The sequence below is a fragment of the Poeciliopsis prolifica genome, unplaced genomic scaffold (assembly GCF_027474105.1).
Source record: "Poeciliopsis prolifica strain line A6 unplaced genomic scaffold, Auburn_PproV2 SCAFFOLD033, whole genome shotgun sequence".
Taxonomy (NCBI): domain Eukaryota; kingdom Metazoa; phylum Chordata; class Actinopteri; order Cyprinodontiformes; family Poeciliidae; genus Poeciliopsis; species Poeciliopsis prolifica.
Window position 1 is genome coordinate 6,394,106 of NW_026562408.1, and position 22,346 is coordinate 6,416,451.

The 22,346-nt window shown below is 36.9% G+C and overlaps 1 protein-coding gene across 1 annotated transcript; it reads right to left on the reverse strand.

Annotated features, from left to right (window-relative positions):
• Nucleotides 1–14,762: 14,762 nt before the first annotated feature.
• On the reverse strand, nt 14,763–17,138 carry LOC129373397 (HAUS augmin-like complex subunit 1). Its single transcript, XM_055051278.1, has 9 exons — nt 17,016–17,138; nt 16,759–16,933; nt 16,196–16,331; nt 15,993–16,127; nt 15,769–15,892; nt 15,293–15,358; nt 15,120–15,191; nt 14,894–14,941; nt 14,763–14,801 (listed from the first exon to the last, which is right to left on the reverse strand). Exons 1-9 carry the CDS (start codon nt 17,121–17,123, stop codon nt 14,763–14,765), a joined length of 903 nt encoding a protein of 300 aa, XP_054907253.1. The 5' UTR covers nt 17,124–17,138.
• Nucleotides 17,139–22,346: the final 5,208 nt, after the last annotated feature.

Consider the following 22,346-nt stretch of genomic DNA (forward strand, 5'->3'; position numbering starts at 1 on the left):
TTTAGGATTTAACGGCAGTGTTGGAGCTATTTATTCTTTATTGCTTTATCTATTTGAATTTTGTTAGTTTATTCTTAAACTTCTATTTTTTGCATTATTTACAGAGTTTATTTGCAGGTTAATAATTGATTTTATAGTTTGTTTTGTTTTCTTATTTTTTCCTATTTTTTATCATTTGTAAGCTAGACAGGAAGTAAGGTGGGTCAGTCCACCTTCTATAAATGTAGGGGCCTGGTAAAGGACCAACAGGCATTTGGGTTTGGGGCCTATGGTTTTTACCAGTGCAAGAGAAAGGGATCAGTGCAAGAGATCAGAGCAGTGCCAGAGAACAAAGAAAAGTTTGATAATTGTAATTGCTTGCATAAAAGGAAAATAAAAGCAACAAAGAAAATCAACAAGTTTGGACCTTGGGATTCTTTTGCCTGTGTTAAGAATCTGGACCCCAGTGCCTCATAGTGGCTGATGGAACTTTTTATTGGATGTTTGGTTTGACAAACAATCGCCACTACATCAAGTAAAAACCCACCCTGTGGAACAAGTAAAGACCTTCTCATGGATCAAGTAAGGAACCAGCCTGTGGATTAAAAGGAATAATTCCTCCTTAATGGACATGTTGGATTTGTGGATCTCAAGGATTACCATCAAACAAAAGGTTTTGGACCGTCTTTGATGAAATCAAGCGACTTGCTGCGTGAGGCCTGGATTGACACGTCACTCATTCATCAAACTGGTACGTGACAATATTGTTCAAGCCGTAAAGGACAAACGGTGAAACTACTGGAGTTTAAAGACATTATTTCACTGCAAAGACTGATGAGATGAGTTTGATGTGACAAATTGACACATAATTGGATTCAGACGTGTGCCGACGCCCATCATGGAAATGTTTGTTCACAAGAATCAACCTCTTTAAACAAAGAGACAAGTTTGTGCTTCATCCTGTGGATTCCTTGTGGATTAATGTCCCTTTAAAGGTTTGAAATAATTCAAAGGATTGCTAAAAATGTCTGATGTAAAGAGCAAAGAGGATGACACTCGGATGTCACAAGAGAAAAGAAACATCAAATTCACACAAAAGGGTTTGGAGTTTTATGTGAAAACATGTCAAGAAAAACGAAGTTTAAAGTGCAAACAAGCTTCAAACCTTGTGGAGAAAATCTCCGCATTAATGACGTCACAAGAAAATGTTAAGAAAGTGTCTTCTGACTTTGCCAAGTTTATTAAATGCTATCAAGATGCAACTGATTTACATGAATCCTTTTTGAATTTGCCATTGCCAGAAGAAGAAGTGAAAAGGCAAAATGAGCATTTTCAGTCCAAGGTGGTGGCATTCTCTGAATTTATGGACAATGTAAGGTTTGGTTGCATGAAGCAGGATATCCATATACTGAACAAAACAATAATGTTGGTGATGATCTAGTTGTAGAGGTGGATGAAATAAATCCTGAAGACAGTGTTTCTAATATTTCAAGTGTAAAGCCACGTTCAAAAACATCTTCACAGTTTTCTCGGACTTCATCCACATCTTCTGCTCGCATTAAAGCTGCAGCTGAAAAGGCGGCGCTCATGGAGAGATTCGTCGCGTTGGACAAAAACATCTGATCGAAGAGCAAGAGGAGAAGCTGAGGAAAGAAAAGGAAAAATTAAATTTGGAAATAGAGTTGGCAGCAACCAATGCAAAACTTAATGTCTTAATGAATTCAGTCGTTGGTTCTAAACGATCTGATGGAATGAACTCTTATTTTGAAAGAGCTAAAAAAAAGGACATGCCGCTGCTAAATCCTCGCGCTGATGAGTTTTTTCCCAAAGGAAGAGCAAATTCTTCATCTGACCTTCCTGTCGTCAGACCTAAAGAAAAGCAGAAACAACTTAAAACGGATCAAAAGAGAGTAAAAGTTGATTCTTCAACTCAAACAACGCAAACACAATTTCAATGTTCCTCTGAGACTGAGAACTGTCAGAATGAAATTGTGAACATCATGCAAAGACAAAATGACATCACTGCCTTACTTGTAAAGCAAAATTTATCGTCTGCCCTCCCATCTAGAAACATTCCCGTGTTTGATGGGGATCCCCTGCAGTACAAATCATTTATGAATGCTTTTGAGAACGGAGTGGAAGCTAAAACTGACAACTAGAGCGACTGTTTGCACTTCTTAGAGCAGTTCACTAGGGGCAGCCTAAAGATCTGGTGCACAGTTGTCAGCACTTACCTCCTGAGCTAGGTTATTCCAGGGCCAAATATCTTCTTGAAGAACATTTTGGAAATGAAAATAAAATAGCTTCTGCATATATGGAGAAGATTATGAGTGGACACCAATAAAAGGTGACGATGTGAAAAGTCTTCAATCATTCTCTCTTTTCCTTCAAGGATGTTCAAATCTAACACAACAAATTGTTTACATGAAAGAATTGGATTTACCTTCAAATATGAGAACGATCGTGTTGAAACTTCCATATAAGCTGAGGGAAAAATGGAGAGTTACTGCTTATGAGCTGCAGGAGCAAAATGGCCACCGAGCTTTGTTCACTGATCTGGTTGCTTTTATAGTAAAAGAAGTAAACGTAGCATCAGATCCAGTGTTCGGCGACATCCATGATCCACAAACTAGGATCAACTCTAAAGTCTCAAGTTCCAGCAAGCAAAGGAAAAAAGGAAGCAGTTTTGCCACAAATGTTAACACAATACTAGACGCCAAAACTCAGTCAACTGAAAATAAGACCAAGTCTACTGTTCTTCACAGCTGCTTGTTTTGTTTACAAAGAAATCATCTATTGGAAAACTGTATGCAGTTTAAAGCTAAAATGCATCGGGACAAGTTGACCTTCATTAAACAAAGGGGGATTTGTTTCGGTTGTCTGAAAGTTGGTCACACAAGCAAAGACTGCAGGAGTCGTTTGGATTGCAACGTGTGTCACCAAAGGCATCCGGGGGTTCTTCACATAGAGCAAAAGGAGCCAGAAGCCTCTTCAGAACAAACCCAACAGACAAAAGGGTCTCATGTCAACTTCTCAACTGCAACCACTCAGACATGTGGGCATATTGGGGCCGGTCATGATGATGATGCTGTTTTTTCTATTGTTGCAGTGAAAGTTAAAAGTCAAAAGAGCAACAAAATTGTACAAACTTATGCATTTCTGGATCCAGGAAGTTCAGGTACATTCTGTACAGAAACTCTGGCAAAAAGACTGAACTTAAAGGGTAAAAGGACAAATATTCTGCTGAGAACAATGAATCAAAATAAGATTGTTAATGTACAAGTTTTGTCTGGTTTGGAAATCTCTAATTTGAAAACAAATGACTTCATAGCATTACCAGATGTTTTGACTCAGAGTACCATGCCAGTTTCTACATTGAATATTCCCCAGCAAAAAGACATTGATCAGTGGCCTCATCTTAAGCCTGTTAAGCTTCATCACATCAATGCAAAGGTGGAACTACTGATAGGAACTGATGCTTCAAATGTTTTAGAGCCCTGGGAGGTGATAAACAGTGTGGATGGTGGGCCTTATGCTGTAAAAACTAAAGTTGGTTGGGTCATAAATGGTCCTTTGCGCACTAGAAGCAACAGTAGAAATAAAAATGTCTGCACTGCTGTAACAGCCAACAGGATCTCTGTTGAGCATCTTAAAGAAATGCTGGTCCAGCAGTACAATCATGATTTTAATGAAAGATCATCAGAGGAGAAAACTGAAATGTCCAGAGAGGATTTGCATTTCATGAACATTGTCAATAACTCGACAAAACTTGTTGGAAGTCATTATCATATTGACTTACCTTTCAGGAATGAAAGTCCCAGCTTGCCAAATAATATCTGTGTTGCAGAGCAGCGCCTCCAGAGCCTCAGAAGGAGATTTGAAAAGGATGCTCGGTACAAGGAGGAATACACTGCATGCGTAAACAACATGCTGCAGCAAGGACATGCGGAGGCTGTACCAGCAGATGAGCTTCAGAAAGGTGATGGACAACTGTGGTACATTCCTCATCATGGGGTGCATCATCCCACAAAAGGCAAGTTAAGAGTTGTATTTGATTGTGGATCAACTTATAAAGGAGCATCACTGAACAGTCAGCTTCTACAAGGACCTGACCTCACAAACTCTCTGGTTGGAGTCCTCATCAGATTTAGAAAAGAGCCTGTTGCACTAATGGCTGACATTGACGCCATGTTTCACCAAGTGTATGTCTCTGAAAAACATGTCAACTTTCTCCGTTTCCTGTGGTGGCATCATGGTGACACTTCAAAACCTGCACAGGAGTTCAGGATGTTGGTTCATTTATTTGGTGCAGTGTCTTCACCCAGCTGTGCAAATTCTCTGCAAAGAACTGCTGATGATAACACACAACAGTTTCCAGCTGAAGTGGTTAACACAATCAAAAATAACTTTTATGTGGATGACTGTTTAAAATCTGTTCCTACAGAAGAAGATGCAGTGTTTCTGGTGAAGAGGCTGACAGACCTCTGCTCTAAAGGAGGATTCATGCTTTCAAAATGGGTCAGCAATAGTCGCAGAGTGCTCATGTCAATCCCAGAGGAAAGGAGAGCAAAAGAAATTAAGAATCTGGATTTGGACACAGATCAGCTTCCAGTTGAGAGAGTATTGGGTTTACAGTGGAGCATTGAAACAGACGAGTTCAAGTTCAGAACCTCTGTGCAGGACCGTCCACACACCAGAAGGGCATTTTGTCTGTGGTTAGCTCACTGTATGATCCCTTGGGAATCCTGGCTCCCTTCAGTATGCCAGCTAAACTGTTGCTACAAGAACTTTGTCGACAAAATTTGAAGTGGGATGAAGTTATTCCCCATTCTCTCTCTAGGAAGTGGCTTGATTGGCTGGAGGATCTCCAGCTGATATCCAGTTTTAAAGTGGATCGTTGCATCAAACCAAGTTGCATCAGGAAACCAGATAAAGCACAACTTCATCATTTCTCTGACGCAAGTCAAGATGGCTATGGAACAGTGTCATATTTAAAACTGGAAAAGAATAACATCTCACATGTTGCTTTCATTTTAGGAAAAACAAGAGTTGCCCCCATGAAGCAAACGACAATCCCGAGGTTGGAATTGACAGCTGCTGTTCTTGCAGTTCAAGTAAATAAACTGCTGCAGAAAGAGCTGCAAATACAGTTTGAAAAACCTGTTTTCTGGACTGATAGTACAACAGTACTAAAATATATTTCCAGTGAAACTAGAAGATTTCACACCTTTGTTGCAAACCGAATCTCTGTTATCCGAGAAGCAACAGATGTGAATCAGTGGAGATATGTTTCCTCCAAGGAGAATCCTGCAGATGATGCATCTAGAGGCATGAGAGCTAAGGAGTTCCTCAAATGCAGGAGATGGACAAATGGACCTGAATTTCTCCACAGATCAGAGGAGGAATGGCCCAAACTGGATGTGGATCACCATGTAATTTCTGCAGATGACCCAGAGGTCAAGAAGGACCTAACAGTAAGTGTTGTTGGGAAGGAATCAGAAAATGCTACGAACTATCTGATTCATTATTTTTCATCATGGACAAAGCTTAAAACCTCTGTTGCCTGGTTTTTAAAGCTGAAAAACATCCTCATGTTGCTGCAACAGAAAAGAAAAGAGTTTGCTGCTGTAGACCTAAATAAAATTGATCCAGAAAATCAAAAGAAAGAACTGGAAAAGCAGATGCAAAGATTCAAGACCACTCTAAAGAAAGAAAATCTAACTCCTGAAGACTTGGCCAAGGCAGAACTATCTATCATTCAGTTTGCACAACAACAGAAATTTGCTACTGAAATGACTTTCATCACCAGTGGCCTTAAAGGAGTCTCTAGGAGAAGTTCTCTATGCAAACTTGACCCAGTATTGGATGCTGGAGTTCTTAGAGTGGGTGGCAGATTGAATAAAACAGCCATGCCTGTCGAAGCAAAGCATCCTGTAATTTTGACAAAGGATATGCATGTATCTACCCTGATTTTACGCCATATTCATCAACAGTTAGGACATGCAGGGAGAGCTCATATGCTGTCCAGATTGAGACAAAATACTGGATAATAAATGGTAATTCAGCTGCCAGAAAAATCATCTCTCATTGTGTTGTTTGCAGACGGAACAGAGGAAAGTTTGTTGAACAAAAAATGGCAGATCTGCCAGGAGAAAGAGTTCTGCCAACCACCGCTCCTTTCACAAACGTAGGAGTGGATTACTTTGGTCCTGTAAGTGTTAAAAGAGGACGAAGTCTCCTGAAAAGGTATGGAGTTCTGTTCACTTGTTTCACCAGCCGTGCAGTACATCTGGAAATTGCCTACACTCTCGATACAGATTCCTGTATAAATGCAGTCCGCAGGTTCATCTGTAGAAGAGGTCCAGTTTCCACAATTAGATCCGACAATGCCACAAATTTTGTTGGTGCAAATCGAGAGCTGAAAGAGAGTTTGGCTGAACTGAATCATGCTAAAATTCAAAATGCTTTTGTGCAGGATGGAATGAAATGGAACTTTAACATCCCTGCAGCCTCTCACCAAGGGGGAGTTTGGGAGCGTCTGATTCGTTCCATTAGAAGTATTTTAGTCTCAGTTCTCAAAGAACAAGTTTTAGATGATGAAGGACTTCAAACAATCTTTGTGAAGTTGAAGCCATATTAAATGACAGACCCATTACCAAAGTGTCAGATGACTCAAATGATCTTGAGGCACTCACACCCAACCATTTGTTGTTGTTGAAGAACAAACCAGTTTTGCCACCAGGATTGTTCAGTCAAAAGGATCTTTATGTCAGAAAAAGGTGGAAACAAGTGCAATACATGGCAGAGTTGTTCTGGAAAAGATGGCTTTCTGAGTACTTACCTCTGATGCAGGAAAGACAAAAATGGACAAGGACTAAAAGATGTCTTACTCCTGGAGATGTTGTTTTAATTGCAGACTCTACAGCTCCAAGAGGATCCTGGATGATGGCCAAAGTCTTAAATGTAAACCAGGATGCAAAAGGCTTGGTGCGTTCTGTGCAACTACAAACGAAGACCAGTGTTTTGGAAAGACCTGTGACCAAACTTCTGTTGCTACTGGAAGCATCACACTGAGAAAGTATGGACATGTTTAATGGAATAGCTCCTTTTCCTTGTTAAAGTAATTCCGACAGTATTCGCAATTAGGGGCCGGAGTGTTGGAGCTATTTATTCTTTATTGCTTTATCTATTTGAATTTTGTTAGTTTATTCTTAAACTTCTATTTTTTGCATTATTTACAGAGTTTATTTGCAGGTTAATAATTGATTTTATATTTTGTTTTGTTTTCTTATTTTTTCCTATTTTTTATCATTTGTAAGCTAGACAGGAAGTAAGGTGGGTCAGTCCACCTTCTATAAATGTAGGGGCCTGGTAAAGGACCAACAGGCATTTGGGTTTGGGGCCTATGGTTTTTACCAGTGCAAGAGAAAGGGATCAGTGCAAGAGATCAGAGCAGTGCCAGAGAACAAAGAAAAGTTTGATAATTGTAATTGCTTGCATAAAAGGAAAATAAAAGCAACAAAGAAAATCAACAAGTTTGGACCTTGGGATTCTTTTGCCTGTGTTAAGAATCTGGACCCCAGTGCCTCATAGTGGCTGATGGAACTTTTTATTGGATGTTTGGTTTGACAAACAATCGCCACTACAGGCAGCTTGCATCCATTTTTGTTGCACTACTGCCATCTATTGGATCCTAATTATCTAACAAATTCTCGAAATAATCCCACTGTTTTTTAAAAAACCACAAAATTCTTCCTCCCCTCATTACTATTTAACTGATCAACCACTTTTTCAAACTTCAATTCCTGGTACAGCCTAATTCCAATATTAATAATTTTCTTTCATTTTCATATTTTCTACAACAAATAAAAACATGTTCCATTGTTTCTACAGAATCACACCAAATACATAAACCAGTAGGATGTTTCCCCATCTTATAAAGAGTTCCATTTAATAAACTATGCCCGGTTCTTATTCGAGTTATAATTACCTCTACCTTTCTATTTAACCCTCTAACCCTTTCTACATCAACTGTATTTTGAAATCTGTGTAAATGCATTCCATTTATTTCATTATCCCACCTAATTTTCCATATCTTTTTACTTTCTCTCCAAGCTATACTTTTCCCCTCTGATTTCGATAGCTTTACTAACATATCAATTTCTTCTTTTTTACTAGCCTCCTTAGCCAACCTATCTGCTCTTTCATTACCTAAAATACCTACATGAGCAGGAGTCCAAAATAATATTACCTTTTTATTTTGATCACATATTCTATGATGAACAGCCATAACTTCATATAATATATTTTGATGATTACTTGAACATCCCTTTTCAATACTCATCAAAGCAGATAGTGAATCACTACAAATTATAAATGTATTTTCTTTACTATCCTCCACCCATTCTAAAGCTAATAATATAGCACACATTTCTACTGCATAGATACTCAAGTAATCAGATGTTCTTTTTGAAATCTTTGTATATAATCTAGAATCACTACTGCTGCACTTGTTACTTTGTTTTTAGGATCTTTTGAAACATCAGTATAAATCTGTACATAATCATTATATTATTTTGTATTTGATGATAAAACTCTTGGCACATATCTATCATCTTTTTCCCCTGAATATCTAATAGTGTCTTGTCTACATTAATATATTTCCATGACCATGCTGGTCTCACAGGCCATACTACTGTTTGACTGAATTCTTTGTCAAATACATTAAATGTTTTGCTCTATCATCTCCCACCCACCAAAACTATTACTTTTCCCTTTTCCTCTCTCCCAACAATGTTGCAACACTTTCTTAACTGGGTGATCTTCATTTTGTCCTTTTAAACTTATCCAATAATTTACCATGATCTGCTGTCTTCTAATACATAATGGCATCTCTCCTGACTCTACTTGTAATGCACATACTGGAGTAGATTTAACTGCCCCTAAGCAAATTCTCAAAGCTCTTGCTTGAATAATATCCAATTTGTTTAACCTAGTTTTGCTTGCTGATCCATACACCACACTCCCATAATCTATTCTAGATCGAATTAATGACACATAAATATTTTTAAGTGATTCATAGTTTGTACCCCATGTCAATCCTGTCAAGCACCTCATAATGTTAAGAACCTTTTTACTTTTTTCCATAATGTGATCTATATGATTTTCCCAAGTTAGTTTCTTATCAAAGACTACTCCCAAAAAACGAAAACTATCAACCGTTTCTAATTCTTTTCCATATAAATATAATTTTTTATCAATTCTAACTTTCTTATTTGTAAAGAACATTACTTTTGTCTTCTCAATTGAAAATTTAAAACCCCACTCAATTCCCACTACCTACTATATCTATACCTTCCTGAAGTTTAAAATAAGATGTTCTATATTTCTTCCCCTTTTCCATAATGCTCCATCATCAGCAAATAGTGATTTCCAAAAACTAACTGGTATTTCATTAAAAATATCATTTATCATCACCGAGAATAATGTTGGACTTATCACACTTCCTTGAGGAGTTCCATTTTCTATTTGACACGATTTTGAAACATGAGAACCTATTTTAACTTGGATATTTCTATCACATAAAAAATCCCATATCCAGTTAAACATACTCCTATTCCTATCTGGTGTAGTTTAATCATTAATCCTTCTCCATAACATGTCATATGCTTTTTCCACATCAAAAAATACAGCCACAGCAGTTTCCTTATTAATTGAGCTTTTCTAATATCATCTTCTAAACACAATACTGGATCCATTGTTCCTCTCCCTCTACGAAAGCCACTCTGATACGGAGCAATTATATTCCTTGATTCCAAATACTGTACTAACCTCTCATTCACCATCCTTTCCATCAGCTTACATATATTAGATGTTAAAGCAATCGGCCTATAGTTTTCAGGATTACTATGATCTTTCCCAGGTTTCTTTATCGGAATAACAACCGCTTCTTTCCATTCACTAGGTATTCTTCCCTCTTTCCAAATCTTATTATACAAATTTAATATCTTCTTCAAAACATCATCACTCACATGTCTTAGCATAATATAGCATACTTCATCTTTACCTGGAGCACTATTTCTTGTTCTACCCAAAGCTCTTTTCAATTCTCCAATAGAGAAATGTTCGTTCATCAATTCATCCTTAATAATTTCCTTTCTTCTTAAAATTCCACCATTTTCTCTTTTAGTTTTCTCTCTCCCCTTTATTTCTTTATCTGATCATTTTTCCCACTATGAATCTCCATAAATGTGCTTACTAAAATATCAGCTTTTTCCCTGTCATTTATTGCTATTATACTGTTTCTATTTAATATTGGATAATCCATCTCTTCTATCTCCCCCCATTTTTTTGATCATTCCCCAAACTTCCCCAATCTTTGTACTATTACCAATTTTGTCACAAAAATTTCTCCAATATATCCTTTTTGCTGTTCTTATTGTTTTCCTTAATTTAGCCTGTGATTTTTATATTCGATCAAATGTTGAAAATTATGAGACTTTTTAACCAGTTTAAATGCTTTATTTCTTTCTTTGACCACTGTTCTACACTCTTCATTCCACCATGGAACTAATTTCCTCCTATTCTTCCCTGATGTTTTTGGAATAGACCTTTCAGCAGCTTCTAATATACCCTGACTAATCTCACGACTCATATTTTCTACACTCAAATCATTTTTTATTTGATATCTTACTCTCACATAAGTTATTAAATTTTTCCCAATTTGCTTTCCTAATATCCACTTCCATCCTAACATTTCAAGATTCTGCACCTGACCCATCCTTATTTTACTGACTATAATGTAATGATCACTACCAAAGGATTTATTTTCAACTTGCCAATCACATAATGGAGCTAAACAACTGGAAACAAATGTTAAATCCACTACAGATTCCTTACCTGAATTAATATCAATTCTTGTCTTTTCACCATTATTCAAAAAACACCAAAAGAAGATTTCATTTTTACATCATTTTATGCAAGTTAAATGGAAAACTTCAGAGCGACCTGTGACATTTTTTGTGAGAAAAGTTTCTGTTGTAAGCTTTCCCCTCCTTTTATTGCATCTCCGTCATCATCGTCATCATCATCATCTTACTTGAAAAATCAGCCAGTCCGTTCATGCGCTGGTCCACAGTAGTAAAGTCAGATAGAAGAGGCTGTGGCTCCAGTCCAGTCCGTGGAAAGGACGCGTCCAGCTCATGACTCGCATCCCTGCCCTCTTCTCATATTAATGAGGCTCGTTGAATTCAGACTTGTTGTAGGCCTACTTAATGAAAAACCCAAACAGGAAGGTGAGGGAGATCCCGCAAGGCCGCGGCGTTCGGCTGCATCTCTCTAACTCCAATAAAGAAAGTCGGTCGCTCACACAAAGTCATCCAGCTGTCCTCCCTGAGAGCCAGAAAATACCCCCGGACGCTGAGACGCAGATCAGCAGCTCCAGTGTTTCTGTCGTAGAGAAGCAGCGGCTGTCTGGCTGCGGCGATGGACCACAGAGGAAATAGCAGCTGCGCAACAAGTTGCTCACAGGTGACGGACGAGGTGATCAATCCGATTCATGGCAACAATCGAGTCTTCCTGCGCGGATTTGTGAATGGATAGCACCATGTGGGAACTGGGAGCGATTTACAGTAACAGCTGAGTGGGAATCATGGAGTGGGAGTGGCACATAAAACTATTTTAAAGGGAACACGGGCAGCTCGCGCTAGTGACGCATGATTTCCCCCCCCCTCTTTATCCCTCCAGAAGGCGCATACATACTTCCTAGGCTTCCCTCTCTTTGACTTTCTTATTTTAACGTCTTCCTTCACATTTCAGGCACAATTTTTACAAAACACACAGTCACAGTTTGATATTTATGTTTGCTTCTAAATTGTACTGTACAAAAGTTTCAACAACTTCCAATTCCTTTATGCTTTGCCTCTTGCAATACTTTAAAATGGTTTTCAACGATTTACTGGATCTCTTAGTTGTTCTTTGGACTTTTACGATCATTATCTGTGCATCTATATGACCACAGCACTGTATAGTATGGGGTTAAGTTAACCCAGTAGTCTGGTCTGCAACTGACTATTGTATGGAATGCATTTGTAAAATATTTAGAAAAACATTTTTATTCCTTTTCCCAACCACCTTGTGTTTGTTACATACAATCTCATTTGTATCATGCACGTGTGATTGTACTGTGACAAAACAAATTATTTCATTGGATTGAAAGAAAAAAAAACCTGGATTTTATGTTTTACTAAGTGGGCTGATCAAAAGATGAGCAAATAACCCACACTGAGAAAACTAATTTCCAAATTGTGCAACTCATCCCCTATTTGTCCCAGTTTTTAACCACAAATGCATAAATATCAAATTCAACATCCAACAATTCATCCTTCTAATTTGTCTTTTTTTTTTCCCCCATATTTTTGATATAACTGTCTCAATCTTGTGAAAATAAGTACAAAACAAGAGCCTACATCAAATCAAAAATTCAGAAAGAAGCATAGCTTATGGCAATTTACTTAAATGAAAGAAGACATTCTGGTTGCTTAGAAAAACAGATGTAAACAAATGTAATATGTGTTCTTTTTCATTCACACAAATTACATCTAGGGTTCTGTTTAACTTTAAGTTAACTCCAGCAATAGAAGATAGAACTGCAAAAAGTGTTTGATGAACAGAGCCAACCTGCCAACCTTCCAGGAAGAAAATGAATGTGAATTTAAAGAAATACAGCAGATTAAAAAATTGTAGTTATCCCAATTCACTTAAAACGATTTAACGGTTCAAATTAAATGTTTATTTCAATATATAAAGTGCAGCTGTAGTAATCAGTTATTGTTTTCGCAACAATTTGTATTTACGTCATGATTAAACCTCCATTTTCAGAACAGAACCAACAACCTAAATACTCTTTTTATGCTGTTGTTGCAAATGGAAAAATAATTGATAAATGAAAGTTGAGTAGATATGGTTTTCTTTTTCTGTAAAACTTAATAAATAAATAAATAGCTGCCATTTAAGTCTAAAAACCAGACCAGTCAAGTTTAGCATTAGAGACAAATTTGTTCTTCTAATGAGGTTTGAAAAGGAGAAAACATTTCATTACAACTGGATTCTTTACTGTCCACTGATGACCGGCCCACACTTTAAAACATTTTAACTAATTCAACTGGAATTTAAGACAATTTATATGATTTGTGTTCTGTCTCTAAAGGCCATATTATTTGTTTCAAACATTTTTCTTTGTCCACACTGTAAAATGTAATAAGTTCACTTTACTTAAAAAAAGTTAGGAAACCGATTGCCTCAAAATCTCCAAGTAAAGTAGCTAATTCATTATAAGGTGTTATAGCTATAAATGTTTACACCACTCAGATAATGGCAGTAAACCTGATTTTGATTAACTCAAAATCATTAGTAAAGTTGACTATAAAATGTCAATTATGACTACTACAATTTATGAGTTATGTCAATTAAGCAATACTCATAAAAATAAGTTATGCTTACACATTTAAGCGTTCACATTACTTGGAAAATATAGGTAAACAGAGTCACCCAGGAGTAAAACAAATGTAACCTTTTTGAATAAATTGCCAGATTGTTTCTTTTTTTTAAAACTGTTGGTATTCTAACCAAATGGTTCTTTTCATCCAAGCTGGGGGGCCCCAGTGGGAAAACTGCTCTCTAGTAAGCATCTGTGGCCCACTCCATGGTAACGGCTCAGTCTCCATGTCAGACTGCAGATCAGGTCCTACACCAGTCAAGCTGACAGAAACTGTTGAGGTGTCCAGGCTCTGCTCCACTCCAGAGGACAGAAACCGACAGGGCAGAGAAACGCTGAGGGGATATTTTACATGCAGACAGAACAGACTGATTCTACTGTCTGCTTTTGCTTCAGGCACAAAGTGCTCCACCGTTAATTCCATGTGACATTATACCTCCAAAGCCAGTACCATTTTATTGTGAATCTCTAAAGGTTTCCTTTACCTTTAGACTTGTTGGCCAGACATTGAAGAAATTACATTAAAGCAAATGGGTGTAAAAAATACTGAGGTTTTGAGAAGAAAATCCAAGAAGTATGGAAGAGGAAAACTTATTTGGATCCCAGAAGGGCTGAGAAATGATAAGCAGCTGGACAAAAATACATTTACAAAAAACAAAGAACTTGCATTTGATGAGGTTGTCCACACAGATTGAAAGTTGTTTGGATATAATCTGTGAGAACTATTTTTTACAACTCTTAAGACCAACCCCTTAATTAGATTGCTGCGATCAGAGAGGAAAAGCCAAACATTGCATTAGTGTTGCAGATGTTTGAAACAAACAGGAAGGCGTGGAGAGAGACTAAACATTCAGGTACACATTAGCAGTATATTATTTTATCATAAAATAAAAAAGCTAAAAATCATATCAGAAAATTTTACCCATTTCTAGACACTGACAAGCATGCAAACAATGTTTTGTTGGTAAACATACAAAACAAAATAAGCTAGTTATGCAGGTTGTACAATATAAAAATGTTCAAGGTGTATGAACTAATAGGGATACTCTGTGAGCTTTTTAGGAGTGTCCAAAATCTCTGAAATATTTAACCTATATTTAAATAAGGTTCCAAAGCTAAGGAGGAAAGAAGCAAGAAGTATCCTTTCAGGTGACCCAAAATACCTCAAACCACTTTTCATTTAACATTAATGATGAAGGCAGGTAAAGGTAGAAAAGAAGAAGAAAAAATATGACTGCAAAAACTTTATTTTTAAAGAAAGGACTGCGCAACATCCAACTTCATCCAACTACAATTTCATTGTCTCCAGTTTGGAATCGAGTGCAGCCTGAAAAATGAACGAAAGAAAAATAATTAAAATGACAAACGAGCAAAAAATGGCATCTTGTATGTTATAAAACCAAATATTTAAAGACTCACTAGTTCTCTTTTTGCTTCTTCTATCTTCACTTGTGCAAGAGATGGGCTCTGAAGGTTTAGAATAAAAAAAAACAACAACACACATTTCAAGATTAAATTCACAAACTTAATCCTTAAATAAATTAGATTGAACTGATTTTTTCTTTTCAAAGGACAAAACAGGAAACGTGATCACCCCTTTTGTTGGAAAAGTAATGAAGTCTGAAAAACTAGAAAACAAACGCACCGGACTCAGGTCCATGTACGACCCCAGCTTCTTTTTCAGGAGGATTATTTCGTTTTGCAGTGCCCTGAGTTCCTGCAGGGAGAAAAATAAGATGACATGTTTCAAACCCTGAATGCAGACAAAGTAAAGCTTCTATCCCCATGGCAATGAATGTGGTGAAAATGCTGAAATACCTCAGAAAGCTGCACAATGGCCTGGTGGGTGATAGACTTGTCCATGTTCCTGGATACAAGCTGAGCCTGCAGGATTAGCAGAGCAGAATAAAGTGACTAATACAAGACAAACAACAAACTAACAAACTAAACACTGTTTCTGTTTTAAACAAGAGGCAGACGACATTGCAACTAGGTAAACAGAAATTAAACTGTTTGGTCATTTACAGGAAAAAATAATATGTTTTTTTTTTAATGAAGCTTCTTTCTAAATCTGAGCAGCAGCTTCTTATCTTGACGTATACACATTAGAAATTTTTTTCTGAGTCTAAATGTGGAGAAGTTAATCATATTTTGTCAAGAGTCAAGTAGGTTCCCATCTGTGGATAATGCGTTTTGCTGTTTAAATCACAAAATGGCCTATAAATGATCCCACTTAGTACCTCAGCATCTATGCAATAATCCCAAATTATAAAGAGGAATATGCTGCAACATACCTCCAACCTCTGCTGTCTGATACGGAGCTCTTGAGTCTTGGCCGTCACAAAGTCCACGTTGAGCAGCCTCTCCTCTTCTTTTGCACTCTCCACTGCTTGAGATTTGGTAGTTTTGTCGATATCCCTGTCAATGAAGACCGCCAATGTGTACATGTGTAAACCCAGCCTTCTAATCAAACTTAACTGGCACACTTTTAATCGCTCGCTTCACGCCTTATTCTTACTCTTGTAGGTTTCCCCGCAGCACCAGAATTGAACCGAGTCTTTTTTGGAGTGCCCTTAGTTCCCTTTCGAGTTTTCTGTTTGACTTCTCGACTTCCAGAAGATCATCGGTGAGATTGTTGATTGCTGGCATGAAGCTACAAACGAACAAAAGTAAAACAACCATATATTCTGATCAATGAAATACAAAGCCACAGAAAATTACCTGGTCAGTGATGTGTCTTTCACTCGCAGCACCATAGCATTGTCCACTAAAGCAGACACGTAGTTTGCAGTCGGCTCTGACAAGCTTGCCCCAGACAAGCCGACACCATGCAGAAGAACATCCTCAAGGTGAGCAGCTAGGGGGGATGGGATTAGTGAAATACAGTTTTTGAAAAACATTGAAAACCAGACAAAAGAGTTCTTATGTGTTTATTATTTTGAAACTCCATACAATTTCTAAACTCAGATTTCTATTTTCCCTCCAATTTAATAACAATTTCGACATCTGAGCACAAAATATTCACCTTAAATACTTCAATAGTAGTCGTTAATGTCGTTTAGTGGAGTGATATAGAGACTATTTGGAGATTGTCTCTATACTACAACAAAATATAAAACCACACCTATATCTTAAGCCATAAAAAAATATTTACTTCAGTTTCTATTAGTTTCGACATGTGCAAAACATGCCATTCGGCAAATCTAAACACTTTAGATCAATTCAGCCTTTCCGATCCAAGTGTTTTAATGCATCATCTGTTCTGCCTGCTGTATGTGCCTCACCGTCAGCCTGATACTCTGATGTTTTCTGCTTGTAGTCTTCAATGAGGAGAGCAGTATCACTGCAGCGGGCTTCACTGGACTGAGCCAGCTGATACAGTATGTCCACAGTCCTGGTGTTCACCTCAAATGATGGCACTGGCTGATCCCCAAACACTCCCTCCAACCAGCTGTTCACCTGTAGAAGAGACAGACAAATAAGACAATATCAGCAATGCGGCTGGCGCATTAATGTGTGTTTACTGGAGTCAAAGAGTTACCTTCCTCAGCTTTTCACACATGATCACAGAGAAGGCATGAAAAACATAGACAGTCACTACAGAAACGTAAAACGCCGTGTGTTTTATAGCCCCTCCAATTAACTTCATCTTCTTCTTTAGGATTTAACGGCAGCTTGCATCCATTTTTGTTGCACTACTGCCATCTATTGGATCCTAATTATCTAACAAATTCTCGAAATAATCCCACTGTTTTTTAAAAAACCACAAAATTTTCTTCCTCCCCTCATTACTATTGAACTGATCAACCACTTTTTCAAACTTCAATTCCCTGGTACAGCCTAATTCCAATATTAATAATTTTCTTTCATTTTCATATTTTCTACAACAAATAAAAACATGTTCCATTGTTTCTACAGAATCACACCAAATACATAAACCAGTAGGATGTTTCCCCATCTTATAAAGAGTTCCATTTAATAAACTATGCCCGGTTCTTATTCGAGTTATAATTACCTCTACCTTTCTATTTAACCCTCTAACCCTTTCTACATCAACTGTATTTTGAAATCTGTGTAAATGCCTTCCATTTATTTCATTATCCCACCTAATTTTCCATATCGTTTTACTTTCTCTCCAAGCTATACTTTTCCCCTCTGATTTCGATAGCTTTACTAACATATCAATTTTTTCTTTTTTACTAGCCTCCTTAGCCAACCTATCTGCTCTTTCATTACCTAAAATACCTACATGAGCAGGAGTCCAAAATAATATTACCTTTTTATTTTGATCACATATTCTATGATGAACAGCCATAACTTCATATAATATATTTTGATGATTACTTGAACATCCCTTTTCAATACTCATCAAAGCAGATAGTGAATCACTACAAATTATAAATGTATTTTCTTTACTATCCTCCACCCATTCTAAAGCTAATAATATAGCACACATTTCTACTGCATAGATACTCAAGTAATCAGATGTTCTTTTTGAAATCTTTGTATATAAATCTAGAATCACTACTGCTGCACTTGTTACTTTGTTTTTAGGATCTTTTGAAACATCAGTATAAATCTGTACATAATCATTATATTTATTTTGTATTTGATGATAAAACTCTTGGCACATATCTATCATCTTTTTCCCCTGAATATCTAATAGTGTCTTGTCTACATTAATATATTTCCATGACCATGCTGGTCTCACAGGCCATACTACTGTTTGACTGAATTCTTTGTCAAATACATTAAATGTTTTTGCTCTATCATCTCCCACCCACCCAAAACTATTACTTTTCCCTTTTCCTCTCTCCCAACAATGTTGCAACACTTTCTTAACTGGGTGATCTTCATTTTGTCCTTTTAAACTTATCCAATAATTTACCATGATCTGCTGTCTTCTAATACATAATGGCATCTCTCCTGACTCTACTTGTAATGCACATACTGGAGTAGATTTAACTGCCCTAAGCAAATTCTCAAAGCTCTTGCTTGAATAATATCCAATTTGTTTAACCTAGTTTTGCTTGCTGATCCATACACCACACTCCCATAATCTATTCTAGATCGAATTAATGACACATAAATATTTTTAAGTGATTCATAGTTTGTACCCCATGTCAATCCTGTCAAGCACCTCATAATGTTAAGAACCTTTTTACTTTTTTCCATAATGTGATCTATATGATTTTCCCAAGTTAGTTTCTTATCAAAGACTACTCCCAAAAAACGAAAACTATCAACCGTTTCTAATTCTTTTCCATATAAATATAATTTTTTATCAATTCTAACTTTCTTATTTGTAAAGAACATTACTTTTGTCTTCTCAATTGAAAATTTAAAACCCCACTCAATTCCCCACTTACCTACTATATCTATACCTTCCTGAAGTTTTAAAATAAGATGTTCTATATTTCTTCCCCTTTTCCATAATGCTCCATCATCAGCAAATAGTGATTTCCCAAAACTAACTGGTATTTCATTAAAAATATCATTTATCATCACCGAGAATAATGTTGGACTTATCACACTTCCTTGAGGAGTTCCATTTTCTATTTGACACGATTTTGAAACATGAGAACCTATTTTAACTTGGATATTTCTATCACATAAAAAATCCCATATCCAGTTAAACATACTCCCTCCTATTCCTATCTGGTGTAGTTTAATCATTAATCCTTCTCTCCATAACATGTCATATGCTTTTTCCACATCAAAAAATACAGCCACAGCAGTTTCCTTATTAATTTGAGCTTTTCTAATATCATCTTCTAAACACAATACTGGATCCATTGTTCCTCTCCCTCTACGAAAGCCACTCTGATACGGAGCAATTATATTCCTTGATTCCAAATACTGTACTAACCTCTCATTCACCATCCTTTCCATCAGCTTACATATATTAGATGTTAAAGCAATCGGCCTATAGTTTTCAGGATTACTATGATCTTTCCCAGGTTTCTTTATCGGAATAACAACCGCTTCTTTCCATTCACTAGGTATTCTTCCCTCTTTCCAAATCTTATTATACAAATTTAATATCTTCTTCAAAACATCATCACTCACATGTCTTAGCATAATATAGCATACTTCATCTTTACCTGGAGCACTATTTCTTGTTCTACCCAAAGCTCTTTTCAATTCTCCAATAGAGAAATGTTCGTTCATCAATTCATCCTTAATAATTTCCTTTCTTCTTAAAATTCCACCATTTTCTCTTTTAGTTTTCTCTCTCCCCTTTATTTCTTTATCTGATCATTTTTCCCACTATGAATCTCCATAAATGTGCTTACTAAAATATCAGCTTTTTCCCTGTCATTTATTGCTATTATACTGTTTCTATTTAATATTGGATAACTCCATTCTCTTCTATCTCCCCCATTTTTTTGATCATTCCCCAAACTTCCCAATCTTTGTACTATTACCAATTTTGTCACAAAAATTTCTCCAATATATCCTTTTTGCTGTTCTTATTGTTTTCCTTAATTTAGCCTGTGATTTTTATATTCGATCAAATGTTGAAAATTATGAGACTTTTTAACCAGTTTAAATGCTTTATTTCTTTCTTTGACCACTGTTCTACACTCTTCATTCCACATGGAACTAATTTCCTCCTATTCTTCCCTGATGTTTTTGGAATAGACCTTTCAGCAGCTTCTAATATACCCTGACTAATCTCACGACTCATATTTTCTACACTCAAATCATTTTTTATATTTGATATCTTACTCTCACATAAGTTATTAAATTTTTCTCAATTTGCTTTCCTAAATATCCACTTCCCTCCTAACATTTCAAGATTCTGCACCTGACCCATCCTTATTTTACTGACTATAATGTAATGATCACTACCAAAGGATTTATTTTCAACTTGCCAATCACATAATGGAGCTAAACAACTGGAAACAAATGTTAAATCCACTACAGATTCCTTACCTGAATTAATATCAATTCTTGTCTTTTCACCATTATTCAAAAAACACCAAAAGAAGATTTCATTTTTACATCATTTTATGCAAGTTAAATGGAAAACTTCAGAGCGACCTGGTGACATTTTTTGTGAGAAAATAGTTTCTGTTGTAAGCTTTCCCCTCCTTTTATTGCATCTCCGTCATCATCGTCATCATCATCATCATCTTACTTGAAAAATCAGCCAGTCCGTTCATGCGCCTGGTCCACAGTAGTAAAGTCAGATAGAAGAGGCTGTGGCTCCAGTCCAGTCCGTGGAAAGGACGCGTCCAGCTCATGACTCGCATCCCCTGCCCCTCTTCTCATATTAATGAGGCTCGTTGAATTCAGACTTGTTGTAGGCCTACTTAATGAAAAACCCAAACAGGAAGGTGAGGGAGATCCCGCAAGGCCGCGGCGTTCGGCTGCATCTCTCTAACTCCAATAAAGAAAGTCGGTCGCTCACACAAAGTCATCCAGCTGTCCTCCCTGAGAGCCAGAAAATACCCCCGGACGCTGAGACGCAGATCAGCAGCTCCAGTGTTTCTGTCGTAGAGAAGCAGCGGCTGTCTGGCTGCGGCGATGGACCACAGAGGAAATAGCAGCTGCGCAACAAGTTGCTCACAGGTGACGGACGAGGTGATCAATCCGATTCATGGCAACAATCGAGTCTTCCTGCGCGGATTTGTGAATGGATAGCACCATGTGGGAACTGGGAGCGATTTACAGTAACAGCTGAGTGGGAATCATGGAGTGGGAGTGGCACATAAAACTATTTTAAAGGGAACACGGGCAGCTCGCGCTAGAGTGACGCATGATTTCCCCCCCCTCTTTATCCCTCCAGAAGGCGCATACATACTTCCTAGGCTTCCCTCTCTTTGACTTTCTTATTTTACGTCTTCCTTCACATTTCAGGCACAATTTTTACAAAAACACACAGTCACAGTTTGATATTTATGTTTGCTTCTAAATTGTACTGTACAAAAGTTTCAACAACTTCCAATTCCTTTATGCTTTGCCTCTTGCAATACTTTAAAATGGTTTTAGTTTTCTTTGGACTTTTACGATCATTCTGTGCATCTATGACCACAGCTGTGTATGTATGGGTTAAAGTTAACCCAGTAGTCTGGTCTGCAACTGACTATTGTATGGAATGCATTTGTAAAATATTTAGAAAAACATTTTTATTCCTTTTCCCAACCATTCACCACCTTGTGTTTGTTACATACAATCTCATTTGTGTCATGCACGTGTGATTGTACTGTGACAAAACAAATTATTTCATTGGATTGAAAGAAAAAAAAACCTGGATTTTATGTTTTACTAAGTGGGCTGATCAAAAGATGAGCAAATAACCCACACTGAGAAAACTAATTTCCAAATTGTGCAACTCATCCCCTATTTGTCCCAGTTTTTAACCACAAATGCATAAATATCAAATTCAACATCCAACAATTCATCCTTCTAATTTGTCTTTTTTTTTCCCCCCATATTTTTGATATAACTGTCTCAATCTTGTGAAAATAAGTACAAAACAAGAGCCTACATCAAATCAAAAATTCAGAAAGAAGCATAGCTTATGGCAATTTACTTAAATGAAAGAAGACATTCTGGTTGCTTAGAAAAACAGATGTAAACAAATGTAATATGTGTTCTTTTTCATTCACACAAATTACATCTAGGGTTCTGTTTAACTTTAAGTTAACTCCAGCAATAGAAGATAGAACTGCAAAAAGTGTTTGATGAACAGAGCCAACCTGCCAACCTTCCAGGAAGAAAATGAATGTGAATTTAAAGAAATACAGCAGATTAAAAAATTGTAGTTATCCCAATTCACTTAAAACGATTTAACGGTTCAAATTAAATGTTTATTTCAATATATAAAGTGCAGCTGTAGTAATCAGTTATTGTTTTCGCAACA